Source organism: Salvelinus alpinus, chromosome 32, assembly GCF_045679555.1.
Source record: "Salvelinus alpinus chromosome 32, SLU_Salpinus.1, whole genome shotgun sequence".
Taxonomy (NCBI): Eukaryota; Metazoa; Chordata; class Actinopteri; order Salmoniformes; family Salmonidae; genus Salvelinus; species Salvelinus alpinus.
Window position 1 is genome coordinate 7,650,737 of NC_092117.1, and position 17,840 is coordinate 7,668,576.

Genomic DNA, 17,840 nt, shown 5'->3' on the forward strand with positions numbered 1-17,840 from the left:
TTATCAGGGTCACTGCTGAACTTTCAACAAATGGATACGGTTGTATGTTTTTGTGCATCTGTGTGTATGATGAGTGTTCCTTATCCTCTCACAAGTCATCAATATAAAATCACTTATCTCCAAGCTCGTCTTAAATAACTTTCACAGTGTCCAATAGTAGGGATGCTCTACTTTGATAACCAACAGATAAGATGTCTAACCTCTGACCCCTCTCTTCTCTTGCAGGACCGGAATCGGCCCTTTGATGCATTTAGCTTGCACTCTTTGGAGAATTCCTTAATGGATATGATAAGGACTGATCATGACAAAGGTAAACCACACCTTGCTGGTGGCCCACCAATGAGTGTCGCTGATATTATATGGAGGAATCATTTTGCAGGTTAGGAATATTCATACATCCATGCCTATGTTTTTTATTTTAGGCTTCATGGGAATCATCTTTTGGTAGAACTTTATTGACATTTTTTGTTGTTGCACTATTTGCCTTTATCACCAATACAATCTAGTTTTTGCGATCGTATGTTTTATACGATAAATTAACCACTGGCCTAACCTGCAAAATCTGACACAATTTTCTTGCACTCTGTGTATGGTGTATGCTTTTTTTGATATTCCTTACAAGCTGCTTCTGCATTTTCTTCTGACTTTAATCAAATATTCATGATTACATTTTTGCTTCTGTTTCCCGGGTTTATATTGTGGTCGGTCAGATGTAAAAAAAATATTTATATTGATGGCACTTGTGTCATGGTATATTGCGATGTTTTGAGTGACCGTGTGTGATTGATTGTTCACGTGTGTGTGTGTGTGTGTGCTCCTTTGCGTGCCTTTTTGAAGGTGTGTCTGTTTGCGTGTGAACCATTTATTTATTACTACCGGAATCATTGACAGACTTTTATTTGGTGCCGTTATGGCACAGTGACGGTTCTAGTCAGATTGTATTTGTTCCTGTTATTAAGTTGGGAGGAAGGATGTTGGAGAAAGTGAAATTGGTATGAACCCGAGCTAAAGTTACCCCTTATAGGCTTCTCCTCTGCCGGATGACCATAACATTTGAGTCAAACTCATTTGGGGTCAAAGAAATGGGTTCAAATGTGTCTGTTGGATTGCTGGGAACATACGAGTAAAATGCAACTCTAAAGGCTGGCATAGAGATTCTTTGATACAAAGAAATATCAAAGCAATTATTCCAATGCCCTATTTCTGAGAAACACAAAAGTAGCCCTTGGTCTACCTTTATCTGAGCAGAGAGAGTTGACTGTGAAAAGCAACATGTGGTTTTGTCATGGAGAGACTCTCCAAATTCTTTGAACAACACATGTCTGTCACATTGTATGTCACAGACTCAGATTCCTTGGGATAATTCTGTTAGTTCACATGCCTATTATGAGAACTGACTCCATTGCGTTCAGATCCCTATTGCCCCCTGTCATGTTCAGTGTTGTTTTCTTAGCCTGCCAGACAATGGAAACAGTTGGGGGGGGGGGGTATTATGAGTAGCGGCCTGCTGCTTTCTTATGCATAGATTAGGTTTTTCAATATTGTGTCAGGAGAGGATTGTTTTATCACCGCAAAGGTCGTCCCGGGCAGGCTCGACTTCACTGGAACTAGAGGGAGGAGATGGAGACTTCTCCTGAAAATGTTGCCCTGTGGGAGAGAGAGGAGGATGGTTCCACATTCCTGGCCCAGCACTGTTTACTCCCCTTCCTCATGTCATCAGCGTGTGGCTGCCTTCAGAGAGGCGTGCTGCCGCTTGGCCTGTCACAGAGCAGGTCTTCCCTGTTGGTGTCCTCCTCCCCTCCCTCGGCTCCACTGGCTTTGGCTGCCAGTGGAACCTAATACAGCAAGGCACAGGACAGCCGTCTATTTGTGCTGTCTTGCCAACGGTTATTGACAATGGCCATTGACTCTGAACATAGGAGTTAGCAAGACCGCACAAACAGATCTGGGACCAGGCTAAGGGACAGCTACCAAGATCAGTCACTTGCACTCAGGGGTAAAATTAAGTGCAGAAGATATGGTCCTGGCAGAAGAAATAGTGGGGGTACCCCATACCATTTAAAACTGAGACTATCACAATAATTAACACAAAATAGCAAGAAAGCTATAGGCTATTAGACCATTATTTAGCATTACCGCATGAAAAATGTGTGAATTGACTTAAAATCCAGTGATATACGCTCCAAATTGTGTTATGGTTAGAGGAGAACACTTACCTTTTGCCAAGGCGGAGATGAGTGGCAGAGACCGAGGCGCAGCATTGGACGCACCTATTCAGGCTTCAAATGTAGGCCTAATGACAGTCTCAGAATTTCATTACAATACATGTGAAGGTGTTTTATGACCGCTGTGTCTTTTTAATTCATCAAATTGCGGCTGCACAGTGCATTGTTTGGATGCTGGAATTATTTTGTGAGTGGACGACCGTTCATGGGTAGCATGGGAAGTGATTGACAATCAGATGAGAGCCTCATGACTGTTTCGTGTTTATGCCAATGCCACATTAAAAAGTAATAGGTGTTAAGTGGTATGACATCTTTACTAGGCCCGCAGTGATCATATGAAATGAATAGGGATTCTATATTCTATGATTACACCTAGGCTATGAAAAACAATTGTACGGGTTTCTTGTCCCGGGCAGAAATTACAACTATTTTCACCCCTGCTTGCACTTTGCTTATCCATTCCCTGTGTTATTATCTCAAAGTGATGCTGACTCAATGTTGCTGTTGCAGTCATTTAGCTGTGGCGCTACGCCACGGCAAAAATAATTGCAAAAGAATATGGAACATGAATGAAAAGAAAAAAATCTCCTCAGGCACATTTTGAAGATGCTAGAACAGTCCACATTTACTTTTCCTCAGCAAACAATTTTTTTTTTCACCTTTATTTAACCAGGTAGGCCAGTTGAGAACAAGTTCTCATTTACAACCTCGACCTGGCCAAGATAAAGCAAAGCAGTGCGACACAAACAACAGAGTTACACATGGGATAAACAAATGTACAGTCAATAACACAAAGTGTGTGCAAATGTAGTAAGATTAGGCAGGTAAGGCAATAACTAGGCCATGGTGGCAAAATAATTACAATTTAGCCTTCACACTGGAGTGATAGATGTGCAGATGATGATGTGCAAGTAGAGATACTGGGGTGCAAAAAAATAACTATGGGGGTGGGCTATTTACAAATGGGTTGTGTACAGGTGCAGTGATCAGTTAGCTGCTCTGACAGCTGGTGCTTAAAGTTAGTGAGGGAGATATGAGTCTCCAGCTTAAGTGATTTTTGCAATTCATTCCAGTCATTGGTTGCTTCTACACCGTGCTTCTACACCTGCATTACTAGCTGTTTGGGGTTTTAGGCTGGGTGTCTGTACAGCACTTCGAGATATTAGCTGATGTACGAAGGGCTATATAAAATAAAATTGATTGATTGATTGATTGGCAGCAGAGAACTGGAAGGAAAGGCGGCCAAAGCAGGTGTTGACCAGTGAAATATACCTGCTGGAGCGCGTGCTACGGGTGGGTGTTACTATGGTGACCAGTGAGCTGAGATAAGGCGGAGCTTTACCTAGCGAAGACTTATAGATATAACCTGGAGCCAGTGGGTTTGGCAACGAATATGTAGCGAGGGCCATTTGAATTCATTTTGGAGTAGAATGTCCTTTTAAAAACTCACCAGAACTGAGCTTCTCAGTCCTTCCAATGTTCTCGTTGACAAATTAATCGAACAGACCACCCCACTAAACTGTCATGCTTGCCGTCACTAATTGTTCTTTCAAAGACATTTCTGTAATACCTAGCATTTTAATCCTGATTCAAAAAAAAAGTTTTATTAGTCACATGCGCCGAATTCAACAGGTTACACCTTACAGTGAAATGCTTGCTTACGAGCCCCTAACCAACAATGCAGTTTCAAAAAATACACATAAGAATAAGAGAAAAGTAACAAGTAATTAAAGAGCAGCAGTGAAATAACAATAGTGAGACTATATCTAGGGTGGTACCAATACAGAGTCAATGTGTGGAGCCACCGGTTATTTGAGGTAGTATGTACATGTAGGTAGAGTTATTAAATTGACTATGCATAGATGACAAGAGTGTAGCAGTGGCGTAAAGAGGGGATGAGGGGGGGTGGAGGGCACTGCAAATTTTCTGGGTAGCTATTTGACAAAATGTTCAGGAGTCTTATGGCTTATGGGTTTAGAAGCTCTTTCGAAGCATCTTGGACCTAGACTTGGCGCTCCGGTACTGTTTGCTGTGCAATAGCAGAGAGAACAGTCTATGACTAGGGTGGCTGGGGTCTTTGACAATTTTTAGGGCCTTCCTCTGACACCGCCTGGTATAGAGGTCCTGGGTGACGGGAAGCTTGGCCCCAGTGATGTACTGGGCCGTTCGCACTACCCTCTGTAGTGCCTTGTGGTCGGAGGCCGAGCAGTTGCCATACCAGGCAGTGATGCAACCAGCCAGGATGCTCTCGATGGTGCAGCTGTAGAACCTTTTTGAGGATCTGAGGACCCATGCCAAATATTTTCAATCTTCTGAGGGGGGAATTGGCTTTGTCGTGCCCTCTTCATGACTGTCTTGGTGTGCTTGGACCATGTTAGTTTGTTGGTGATGTGGACACCTGAAGCTCTCAACCTGCTCCACTGCAGCACCACTCAATGAGAATGGGGGCGTGCTGCGAATGCTGCCTCTAATCCATTGCTTCTGGTTGGAGTATGTACTGTGGGGATGACATCATCGATGCACTTATTAATGAAGCCAATGACTGATGTGGTGTACTTCTCAATGCCATTGGAGGAATCGCGGAACATATTCCAGTCTGTGCTAGAAAAACAGTTCACCACTTTTTTTTATTGATCTCGTCACTGGTGCTTCCTGCTTAAATTTTTGCTTGTAAGCAGGAATCAGGAGGATAGAATTATGGTCAGATTTGCCAAATGGAGGGCGAGGGAGAGCTTTGTATGCGGAGTACAGGTGGTCCAGAGTTCTTTTTCCTCTGGTTGCACATTTAACATACTGATAGAAATTTGGTAAAATGGATTTAAGTTTCCCTGCATTAAAGTCCCCGGCTGCTAGAAGTGTCGCCTCTGGGTGAGCGTTTTGTTGTTTGCTTATTTCGGAATACAGCTCATTCAATGCTGTCTTAGTGCCAGCCTCTGACTGTGGTGAGTGTTGTTTGGGATTACGATCACATGCGTTGAGTGTGTGTGGAGGAGGAAACTGTGCGAGGAATGAGAGGGCATGCTGAGTGCTGAGTGTGTGATGAGAATGGGGGGTTACACAAGGGGAGTGAATGTGAACTACCCTTTGTCTGGCGGTGAGAAGGGCAAGCCTCTATAGAGTTGACTCTGTGTTTGCAGAGGAGTCAGTCCAGAGACTCAGTCCAGGGGGAGGGAAAGGGAGAGGAGCGGGTGCCACTGACTGCCACTCAATTCTTGTGATCCTCTCCAACTCCTGAATGCTGATTTTAATCCGATCGGAATGGCGTGCATGGGGAATTTACGCTCTGTTTTGAAAGGGAGCAGGCAGGTCTGGGATGGCCTGAACAAACAGGCCCGCTGAGCTCAAGTGTGTAGAGTAAGGGTTAGAGTTAGGCCTCCACCGCTCCATAGACTGACTGGCATATACCGCCACATGCAAATCAGCCTCTCTATTCAAAGCATTCATGTCCACACACATCTGCTGCTCAGCTGTTCTGCCTCACACGGCCTTTCACATGTGACTGTATGCCTCAGCTACGAATAGACTCCATTGTCAATTTGTGTGCGTTTTAATCAACTTGAGCTTTTGAAAATGGCATGTTATGGGTTTAAAAGGTATTTAGTGATGTTTGAATTACCATAAATGTCAGCAGTGCGTAGAAACATGTAGCCTCGTAATAACAAATAGGCCTGCTGTTTGTTTGGTGCCCGTTCCATGATCTCGCCATCACGGTTGACAACTCCATTGTGTCCTCCTCCCAGAGTGCTAAGAACCTTGGCGTGATCCTGGACAACACCCTGTCGTTCTCAACTAACATCAAGGCGGTGACCCGTTCCTGTAGGTTCATGCTCTACAACATTCGCAGAGTACGACCCTGCCTCACGCAGGAAGCGGCGCAGGTCCTAATCCAGGCACTTGTCATCTCCCGTCTGGATTACTGCAACTCGCTGTTGGCTGGGCTCCCTGCCTGTGCCATTAAACCCCTACAACTCATCCAGAACGCCGCAGCCCGTCTGGTGTTCAACTTTCCCAAGTTCTCTCACGTCACCCCGCTCCTCCGCTCTCTCCACTGGCTTCCAGTTGAAGCTCGCATCCGCTACAAGACCATGGTGCTTGCCTACGGAGCTGTGAGGGGAACGGCACCTCCGTACCTTCAGGCTCTGATCAGGCCCTACACCCAAACAAGGCCACTGCGTTCATCCACCTCTGGCCTGCTCGCCTCCCTACCTCTGAGGAAGTACAGTTCCCGCTCAGCCCAGTCAAAACTGTTCGCTGCTCTGGCACCCCAATGGTGGAACAAACTCCCTCACGACGCCAGGTCAGCGGAGTCAATCACCACCTTCCGGAGACACCTGAAACCCCACCTCTTTAAGGAATACCTAGGATAGGATAAAGTAATCCTTCTAACCCCCCCCCCCCCTTAAAAGAGTTAGATGCACTATTGTAAAGTGGTTGTTCCACTGGATATCATAAGGTGAATGCACCAATTTGTAAGTCGCTCTGGATAAGAGCGTCTGCTAAATGACTTAAATGTAATGTTAAATGTAATGTAAATGTTTCGAAAAAGCTAAAGAGTTTAGCCATTATACGACTGACTTTTATAGAATAAAATAATCAACTCTTGATTGTGTGTGTGGGAGAGGGTCATTCTGGGTTAGGTGTGTGGGGTGATGTGGACATTTGCATTGGTTGGATGGAGACTTAAGCAAGTGTGTAGGCTTATTTGACAGATGGGATCAGTTGCTGTGTAGGACTACATGCTAAAAGAATGGCATCTATGCTGTGGTTGATTAATGAAATGAGTCTTCGAACTGTAAATACACATCTCAACTAGTTTAAACTCTCCCGTCTCTCTAACTTGAGTACAGATCTATTGAGCAACGCTGTTTGTCTTAGTGTGTTTGTTGATTACAAATCAATAGATAATAAAATGGGCGGCAAGAGTAAGGTTTTATCGAGAGGGAAGCTCGAACTTCAGAGTAGTCAGATGGAGACAGAGCAGTGAAGGCTTCTTTTGGGTCAAAGAGATGTCTCACAGCCTGACCCTGAGGTAAAAGGTCACCCAGACCTTCAGGCTCTCTTGGCCAGGCTGACCGATAACCTGAACTTTACCTAGTCCAGTCAAATGTAGGCTAGGCTACCTCAAATATGCACCTATAATCATTTGCTCTATCACTGACGACAATGGAGGATGTCTCTGCACTTTAAACAGTCTGCAATCATTGTTGGGAGATGAGATAACGTTTTTAGCTTTGTTGGAAGTGGTAAAGGTTAGACACACACACACACACACCATTAGCTTAGTTTAGCCTTTGTCCATCCAGCCTCTACTAGTACAGTAGTTGATGAGAGAATTTTTATTCTGTGGGCTTTTCGTTGAGGGTATTATGTTCTTTGTAGGGAAATAAGTCTCTTAACTCTCATTTCAAGAACATCTAGTGTAAATAAAGCTGTCATTTCCATCCTTTGAGCTTTTCAGACAGTTGGAGCCGTTGCATTTCATTGCCAGTAGCCTAAGTGTAAGACTCCGTCCTCGAGCCTGGAGGTGTTTTTGTCAGCAGGGTTAACACTTCCACACCTCCCCGTTGACTTGCCATTCCTCCGCATAACTGCTGCTTGGGCTTTTTCCAAAGGCAGTGGTTGAGGAGCTTTAATACATTATTTCATGTGGAGCAGGGGGTAAAAAAAACGTGGCTACGGCAGAGTCGGGGAGAACTGCAGGTGTAAGGCAGTCGCTGATGAGCTCCGCATGGAATCTAGAGGAAGGTTAACCCTTTAAGATCGTAATATGCCGTACAACCCTTCTCTAAATGCAGCCGCACGAAAACCAGTCAATTTAGGCTAAACCAAACAACCCTAGCCTTTCTTTAAAAAAAAACATGTTTTTTTAAATTAAGGGTTAGTCTTAATATAGAAAATGTGAAAATGTGTTATAATTTCACGCCGTCAAAATTAAGGGAAAAAACTGCCTTTTTGGAATTTCCGATTCTCCCTGATTTACATTTACATTTAAGTCATTTAGCAGACGCTCTTATCCAGAGCGACTTACAAATTGGTGCATTCACCTTATGATATCCAGTGGAACAACCACTTTACAATAGTGCATCTAACTCTTTTAAGGGGGGGGGGTTAGAAGGATTACTTTATCCTATCCTAGGTATTCCTTAAAGAGGTGGGGTTTCAGGTGTCTCCGGAAGGTGGTGATTGACTCCGCTGACCTGGCGTCGTGAGGGAGTTTGTTCCACCATTGGGGTGCCAGAGCAGCGAACAGTTTTGACTGGGCTGAGCGGGAACTGTACTTCCTCAGAGGTAGGGAGGCGAGCAGGCCAGAGGTGGATGAACGCAGTGCCCTTGTTTGGGTGTAGGGCCTGATCAGAGCCTGAAGGTACGGAGGTGCCGTTCCCCTCACAGCTCCGTAGGCAAGCACCATGGTCTTGTAGCGGATGCGAGCTTCAACTGGAAGCCAGTGGAGAGAGCGGAGGAGCGGGGTGACGTGAGAGAACTTGGGAAAGTTGAACACCAGACGGGCTGCGGCGTTCTGGATGAGTTGTAGGGGTTTAATGGCACAGGCAGGGAGCCCAGCCAACAGCGAGTTGCAGTAATCCAGACGGGAGATGACAAGTGCCTGGATTAGGACCTGCGCCGCTTCCTGCGTGAGGCAGGGTCGTACTCTGCGAATGTTGTAGAGCATGAACCTACAGGAACGGGTCACCGCCTTGATGTTAGTTGAGAACGACAGGGTGTTGTCCAGGATCACGCCAAGGTTCTTAGCACTCTGGGAGGAGGACACAATGGAGTTGTCAACCGTGATGGCGAGATCATGGAACGGGCAGTCCTTCCCCGGGAGGAAGAGCAGCTCCGTCTTGCCGAGGTTCAGCTTGAGGTGGTGATCCGTCATCCACACTGATATGTCTGCCAGACATGCAGAGATGCGATTCACCACCTGGTTATCAGAGGGGGGAAAGGAGAAGATTAATTGTGTGTCGTCTGCATAGCAATGATAGGAGAGACCATGTGAGGATATGACAGAGCCAAGTGACTTGGTGTATAGCGAGAATAGGAGAGGGCCTAGAACAGAGCCCTGGGGGACACCAGTGGTGAGAGCACGTGGTGCGGAGACAGATTCTCGCCACGCCACCTGGTAGGAGCGACCTGTCAGGTAGGACGCAATCCAAGCGTGGGCCGCGCCGTAGATGCCCAGCTCGGAGAGGGTGGAGAGGAGGATCTGATGGTTCACAGTATCAAAGGCAGCCGATAGGTCTAGAAGGATGAGAGCAGAGGAGAGAGAGTTAGCTTTAGCAGTGCGGAGCGCCTCCGTGACACAGAGAAGAGCAGTCTCAGTTGAATGACTAGTCTTGAAACCTGACTGATTTGGATCAAGAAGGTCATTCTGAGAGAGATAGCAGGAGAGCTGGCCAAGGACGGCACGTTCAAGAGTTTTGGAGAGAAAAGAAAGAAGGGATACTGGTCTGTAGTTGTTGACATCGGAGGGATCGAGTGTAGGTTTTTTCAGAAGGGGTGCAACTCTCGCTCTCTTGAAGACGGAAGGGACGTAGCCAGCGGTCAAGGATGAGTTGATGAGCAAGGTGAGGTAAGGGAGAAGGTCTCCGGAAATGGTCTGGAGAAGAGAGGAGGGGATAGGGTCAAGCGGGCAGGTTGTTGGGCGGCCGGCCGTCACAAGACGCGAGATTTCATCTGGAGAGAGAGGGGAGAAAGAGGTCAAAGCACAGGGTAGGGCAGTGTGAGCAGAACCAGCGGTGTCGTTTGACTTAGCAAACGAGGATCGGATGTCGTCGACCTTCTTTTCAAAATGGTTGACGAAGTCATCAGCAGAGAGGGGGGAGGAGGGGGAGGAGGATTCAGGAGGGAGGAGAAGGTGGCAAAGAGCTTCCTAGGGTTAGAGGCAGATGCTTGGAATTTAGAGTGGTAGAGATTGGCTTTAGCAGCAGAGACAGAAGAGGAGAATGTAGAGAGGAGGGAGTGAAAGGATGCCAGGTCCGCAGGGAGGCGAGTTTTCCTCCATTTCCGCTCGGCTGCCCGGAGCCCTGTTCTGTGAGCTCGCAATGAGTCGTCGAGCCACGGAGCAGGAGGGGAGGACCGAGCCGGCCTGGAGGATAGGGGACATAGAGAGTCAAAGGATGCAGAAAGGGAGGAGAGGAGGGTTGAGGAGGCAGAATCAGGAGATAGGTTGGAGAAGGTTTGAGCAGAGGGAAGAGATGATAGGATGGAAGAGGAGAGAGTAGCGGGGGAGAGAGAGCGAAGGTTGGGACGGCGCGATACCATCCGAGTAGGGGCAGTGTGGGAAGTGTTGGATGAGAGCGAGAGGGAAAAGGATACAAGGTAGTGGTCGGAGACTTGGAGGGGAGTTGCAATGAGATTAGTGGAAGAACAGCATCTAGTAAAGATGAGGTCAAGCGTATTGCCTGCCTTGTGAGTAGGGGGGGAAGGTGAGAGGGTGAGGTCAAAAGAGGAGAGGAGTGGAAAGAAGGAGGCAGAGAGGAATGAGTCAAAGGTAGACGTGGGGAGGTTAAAGTCACCCAGAACTGTGAGAGGTGAGCCATCCTCAGGAAAGGAACTTATCAGGGCGTCAAGCTCATTGATGAACTCTCCAAGGGAACCTGGAGGGCGATAAATGATAAGGATGTTAAGCTTGAAAGGGCTGGTAACTGTGACAGCATGGAATTCAAAGGAGGCGATAGACAGATGGGTCAGGGGAGAAAGAGAGAATGTCCACTTGGGAGAGATGAGGATCCCAGTGCCACCACCCCGCTGACCAGAAGCTCTCGGGGTGTGCGAGAACACGTGGGCAGACGAGGAGAGAGCAGTAGGAGTAGCAGTGTTATCAGTGGTAATCCATGTTTCCGTCAGTGCCAAGAAGTCGAGGGACTGGAGGGAAGCATAGGCTGAGATGAACTCTGCCTTGTTGGCCGCAGATCGGCAGTTCCAGAGGCTGCCTGAGACCTGGAACTCCACGTGGGTCGTGCGCGCTGGGACCACCAGGTTAGAGTAGCAGCGGCCACGCGGTGTGAAGCGTTTGTATGGTCTGTGCAGAGAGGAGAGAACAGGGATAGACAGACACATAGTTGACAGGCTACAGAAGAGGCTACGCTAATGCAAAGGAGATTGGAATGACAAGTGGACTACACGTCTCGAATGTTCAGAAAGTTAAGCTTACGTTGCAAAAAATCTTATTGACTAAAATGATATAGTACTGCTGGCTGGTGAAATAGGCTAGCTAGCAGTGGCTGCGTTGTTGACTTTGTTTGAAAGTGTAGCTGGCTAGGTAACCTCGACAATTACTCTAGACTACACAATTATCTTGGATACAAAGACGGCTATGTAGCCAGCTAAGATCAAACAAATCAAACTGTTGTACTGTAATGAAATGAAATGTAATACTACCTGTAATACTACCTGTGGAGCAAAGCGGAATGCAACTACTCGCTCCAAACCAAACCGGAAGTGTGTATCGTAGAGGGAGAGGCAATAGAAGTGTTGTTTCTTGTATTATTGTCTTTTGTGTCTTTAGAGGACTGCTTCACCTTAATGTCCCTTTTCCCCTTTTTTTTCTTTCTGATGGTCTAGCTTTAATTTCGGTGATTATTAATGAGCTGGACACAGTCAAGAAACTGAATGACTATAGGGCCTTTATCATTTCTCTCTCTTTTTTTATATATAGTTGTGTGTGTAATCTCCATAGACAAACATTGGCAGTAGAATGACCTTACTGAAGAGCTCAGTGACTTTCAACGTGGCATCGTCATAGGATGCCACCTTTCCAACAAGTCAGTTTATCAAATTTCTGCCCTGCTGGAGCTTCCCCGGTCAACTGTAAGTGATGTTATTGTGAAGTAGAAACTTCTAGGAGCAACAAAGGCTCAGCCATCAAGTGGTAGGCCACACAAGCTCACAGAACGGGACCGGTGACAGTTGAAGCGCCCATTGCGAAAAACTTATCTGTCCTAGGTTGCAACGCTCACTACCAAGTTCCTAACTGCCTCTGGAAGCAACGTCAGCACAAGAACTGTTCGTCGGGAGCTTCATGACATGGATTTCCATGGCCGAGCAGCCGCACACAAGCCTAAGATCACCATGCGCAATTCCAAGTGTCGGCTGGAGTGGTGTAAAGCTTGCCGCCATTGGACTCGCATTCTCTGGAGTGATGAATCGCGATTCACCATCTGGCAGTCCGTCGGACGAATCTGGGATTGGCGGATTGCCAGGAGTACGCTATCTGCCCCAATGCATAGTGCCAACTGTACATTTTGGTGTAGGAGGAATAATAGTCTGGGGCTGTTTTTTTATGGTTCAGGCCCCTTCGTTCCAGTGAAGGGAAATCTTAACGCTACAGCATACAATTACATTCTAGATGATTCTTTGATTCCAACTTTGTGGCAACAGTTTGGGGGAGGCCCTTTTCTGTTTCAGCATGACAATTCCCCCGTGCACAAAGTGAGGTCCATACAGAAATGGTTTGTTGAGATTGTTGTGGAATAACTTGACTGGCCTGCACAGAGTCCTGACCTCAACGCCATCCAACATCTTCGGGATGAATTGAAACGCCGAATGCAAACGAGGCCTAACTGCCCAACGTCAGTGCCCGACCTCACAAATGCTCTTGTGGCTGAATGGAAGCAAGTCGCTGCAGCATTCTTCCAGCATCTAGTGGAAAGCCTTCCCAGAAGAGTGGGGGCTGTTATTGCAGCAAAAGGGGGAGCAACTCCATTTTAATGCCCATGATTTTGGATTCAGAAGTTTGACGAGCAGGTGTCCACATACTTTTGGTCATGGTATTTTTATATATATATTTTAACTTTTTTTGGTTACTGCACGATTCCATGTGTGTTATTTCGTAGTTTTCATGTAGAAAATAGTAAACAATTTAATAATATATACACTACCGTTTAAAAAGTTTGGGGTCACTTAGAAATGTCCTTGTTTTTGAAAGAAAAGCAATTTTTTTTGTACATTAAAATAACATCAAATTGATAATTTTTTTGTAAATGATTATTGTAGCTGGAAATGGCAGATTTTTTTCAATATTAATATAATATATATATGAATATCTTCATAAGCGTACTGAGGCCCATTATCAGCAACCATCACTCCTGTGTTCCAATGGCACGTTGTGTTAGCTAATCCATGTTTATAATTTTAAAATGCTAATTGATCATTAGAAAACCCTTTTGCAATTGTTAGCACAGCTGAAAACGGTTGTCCTGATTTAAAGAAGCAAGAAAACTGGCCTTCTTTAGACTAGTTGAGTATCTGGAGCATCAGCGTTTGTGGGTTCGATTACAGACTCAAAATGGCCAGAAACAAAGCACTTTCTTAAGAAACTCGTCAGTCTATTCTTGTTCTGAGTACATTAGTGTGTCTAGTTTGAGAAACAGACGCCTCACAAGTCCTCAACTAGCAGCTTCATTAAGTAGTACCTGCATACACCAGTCTCAACGTCAACAGTGAAGAGGCAACTCCGGGATGCTGGCCTTCTAGGCAGAGTTGCAAAGAAAAAGCCACATCTCAGACTGGCCAAAAACAAAAGAAGATTAAGATGGGCAAAAGAACACAGCCACTGGACAGTGGAGCTCTGCCTAGAGACTGGTGTTTTAACTCTGGGTCTTCCCTTCCTGTGGCGGCCCTCATGAGAGCCAGTTTCATCATAGCGCTTGATGGATTTTGAGACTTTTGAAGAAACTTTCAAATGTCTTAAAGTAATGATAGACTGTTGTTTCTCTTTGCTTATTTGAGCTGTTCTTACCATAATATGGACTTGGTCTTTTACCAAATAGGGTTATCTTCTGTATACCCCCCCTACTTTGTCACAACACAACTGATTGGCTCAAACTCATTAAGAAGGAAAGAAATTCCACAAATTAACTTAACAAGGCACACCTGTTAATTGAAATGCATTCCAGGTGACTACCACATGAAGCTGGTTGAGAGAATGCCAAGAGTGTGCAAAGCTGTCAAGGCAAAGGGTGGCTATTTGAAGAATCTCAAATATGAACTATATTTTGATTTGTTTAACACTTTTTTTTTGTTGTTTACTACATGATTCCATATGTGTTATTTCATAGTCTTGATGTCTTCACTAGTATTCTACAATGTAGAAAATAGTAAAAATAAACAAAAACCCTTGAATGAGTAGGTGTTCTAAAACTTTTGACCGGTACTGTATATTTAACAAATAGCGCCCGAGGAGGTGTGGTATATGGTCAATATACCACGACTAAGGGCTGTTCTTATGTGTGACGCAACGTGGAGTGCTTGTATACAGCCCTTAGCCGTGGTATATTGGTCATATACAACAAACCCTCGAGGTGCCTTATTGCTATTTTAAACTGGTTACCATTTTTGTCATACCAGTGGTATATGGTCTGATATACCATGGCTGTCAGCCAATCAGCATGCAGGGCTCAAACCACCGGATCCGTATGTTTGACACCCCTGCTCTAACCAGTATTTCCCACCTCATCCCTATGTTTTGTAATTGCAACAGTCTGCACTTCACCAGAAGTCTGGGGACGAGGGACTTACTGACTTTGTTCTGAAGGAGGCGGATGACATGCATTTCTAGAAATCCCACTGACTCATCACACACACAGTCTGAGAATAGCCCCAGGCCTCGCCCTGAGGTCATGCCACTGAATAGGGGACGCAGATGGCTCAGGGCTATTTTAGGGTTTTACAGGAGCAACTGTCCACTCTGTCGCCACTAGAATGCCTGGGTCTTAGTTATTAGGCAGGAAATGGATGAAAACGGACTGCAACAGGGAGGGGACTACCTATACGTTTCCAATAAGAAGCCGGTGTTTTAATGTTCTGTTGCACAACGCTTTACTACGTAGTGCCCTAAAGAATACGACCCTGGTTTAGGTACCATGGACCAAGGCTATTTAATAGGCTAAATGGAGGCTTTCCCCCCATTGCAGCTAGAGCTAGAGGGCTGGATATATTTAGTGTTGGCTGTGTGACTTAACACTCGAGTAATGCTGTCAACATTGAGTGTGGCTCATGTCTATGTCTCGCCACAATTAAAATACAATATTTTTTTTTTTAAAGAGTGAGTTATGGATGTTATCTTCCATATCTTTTGACAGTTTACAGTTTCTGAGAAAGAATGGGGCTATTTCCTCTGGCGGCCGACTATCTATAGAATATCCTTTTGAAATCCTTTTAGAAAAATGACACATGCTCACTCAGGCATGTCACAATACAGTGAAGCTGGCACACACAGTGCGATTTCTACACTCAAGATGGCCACACTGTTCTCTCATTCAGTCGGAATTGGCAGTAGGAGAGAGCGAGGGTGACAATCAACTGTGTGTGTGAGATTTGGAAGCCATTTTTTGGGGGGGAGTGTTTTTAATCATGTCAATCAAACAAGACATAGCAGTCACATGATTTGCACAGCAACAAAACAAAAGCAAGAAGGGGGGATAGATACGTGTCCATGCAATATTGCCATATAAGCCCCTCTGTTCTCGTGCTGGATTATGAATCATTGAGAACCTTGAGGAGATCCACATCTGCTCTCATCTGTTGGATGCGGTAGCTGACTGGCTTCTATCCCCCTCTCTCGTTTTCACCCAAACTTCACTACTAGTTCCACTGATGTTTCCAGCTTAGGAGGGGGACTGGGTCGTATTCATTCAGCACCAAATGGAAGAACACGAACTGAAACCGAAAGGGACTATACTTGAAGTTGTCCAATAAGATTTTTTTTTGTCATTTACCAGAAGCTCTTATCCTGAGCAACTTACAGGAGCGATTAGGGTTAAGAGCCTTAGATTTTTCACTGAGTCGGCTTGGGGATTCGAACCAGCAACCCTTTGGTTACTGACCCAACGCTCTTAAACGCTAGGCTACCTGCCGCCCTTAGCTTCATTCTGCGTTAATGAATTTGACCCTGGTCTAAACTGTTGAAATGCTTTTATCTGTGCTGCGGCTTAGTTTTGAAACTGTTTTTACACCTCGTCTTGTTTGGGCCATTCCAGCTTACACCACAGCCGCTCCGTCTCTCACAGGTTTCTCTCTCTCTCTATATATATATATATATGTGTGTGTGTGTGTGTGTGTGTGTGTGTGTGTAAAACAGATGTCTGCCCCTGCCATTCACCCTTGCTGTGTTAACATACTGGAGAGGCTAAGTGCAGATTTTGAGCACTGTGATGAAACTTGTTGCCCTGTTGGAGCCAACTAGTTAGTTGCACATTTTCTGTTGAGTAATTGATGTAGAAATATCTGCCATTTTAAAGGCAAGGATGACTTGCTCGACCATCTTTTCATTACGCGACCTCTTGAACCCTGTTTGTCCATGGTAGCATTTTGCTGCCCATATGTTTGCAAACCAGCCAGTAGTTTAGTGTTGTAGAAAGGAAGGATTGGAGAATTGAAAGTCTGTCACTGTGTGGTTGTTAATCATACACCTGGTTAGCAGATGTTAATGCGAGTGTAGCAAAATTCTTGTTCTTCTAATTCCGACCATGCAGTAATATCTAACAAGTAATCTATCAATTTCACAACTACCTTTTACACACAAGTGTAAAGGAATGACTAAGAATATGTACATATAAATATATGGATGAGCGATGGCCGAAAAGCATAGGCAAGATGCAGTAGCTGGTATAGAGTACAGTATATACATATGAGATGAGTAATGTAGGGTATGTTAACATATAAAGTGGCATTGTTTAAAGTGACTAGTGATACATTTATTACATCCAATTTTGTATTATTAAAGTGGCTAGAGATTTGAGTCAGTATGTTGGCAGCAGCCACTCAATGTTAGTGATGGCTGTTTAACAGTCTGATGGCCTTGAAGCTGTTTTTCAGTCTCTCGGTCCCTGCTTTGATGCACCTGTACTAACCTCGCCTTCTGGATGATAGTGGGGTGAACAGGCAGTGGCTCGGGTTGTTGTCCTTGATGATCTTTTTGGCCTTCCTGTGACATCGGGTGGTGTAGGTGTACTGGAGGGTAGGTAGTTTGCCCCCGGGTATGCGTTGTGCAGACCTCAATACCCTCTGGAGAGCCTTACGGTTGTGGGCGGAGCAGTTGCCGTACCAGGTGGTCATGCAGCCCAACAGGATGCTCTCGTTTGTGCATCTGTAAAAGTTTGTGTTTTTGGTGACAAGCCAAATTTCTTCAGCCTTCTGAGGTTGAAGAGGCGCTGCTGCGCCTTCTTCACAACGCTGTCTGTGTGGGTGGACCAATTCAGTTTGTCTGTGATGTGTACACCGAGGAACTTAAAACTTACTACCCTCTCCACTACTGTCCCGTCGATGTGGATAGGGGGGTGCTCCCTCTGCTGTTTCCTGAAGTCCACGATCAATTGTTTTGTTGACGCTGAGTGTGAGGTTATTTTCCTGACAGCACACTCCGAGGGGCCTCACCTCCCTGTAGGCCGTCTCGTCGTTGTTGGTAATCAAGCCTACCACTGTAGTGTCGTCTGCATACTTGATGATTGAGTTGGAGGCGTGCATGGCCACGTAGTCATGGGTGAACAAGGGAGTACAGGAGAGGGCTGAGAACGCACCCTCGTGGGTCCCCAGTGTTGAGGATCAGCGGGGTGGAGATGTTGTTTCCTACCCTCACCACCTGGGGGTGTCCTGTCAGAAAGCTCAGGACCCAGT

At 45.6% G+C, this 17,840-nt stretch overlaps 1 protein-coding gene across 5 annotated transcripts in view; it reads left to right on the top strand.

Moving 5' to 3' along the window:
- Positions 1–17,840, top strand: part of LOC139562702 (cytoplasmic polyadenylation element-binding protein 3-like) — a 70,623-nt gene that overhangs the window by 21,224 nt on the left and 31,559 nt on the right. For 3 of the 5 annotated variants that reach the window (XM_071380637.1, XM_071380638.1, XM_071380639.1), the window contains exon 3: positions 226–379. In XM_071380637.1, coding sequence (XP_071236738.1) covers positions 226–379 — 154 coding nt within the window. The remainder of the gene's footprint in view (positions 1–225; positions 380–17,840) is intronic. The other 2 variants (XM_071380640.1, XM_071380641.1) reach the window with 1 other exon arrangement.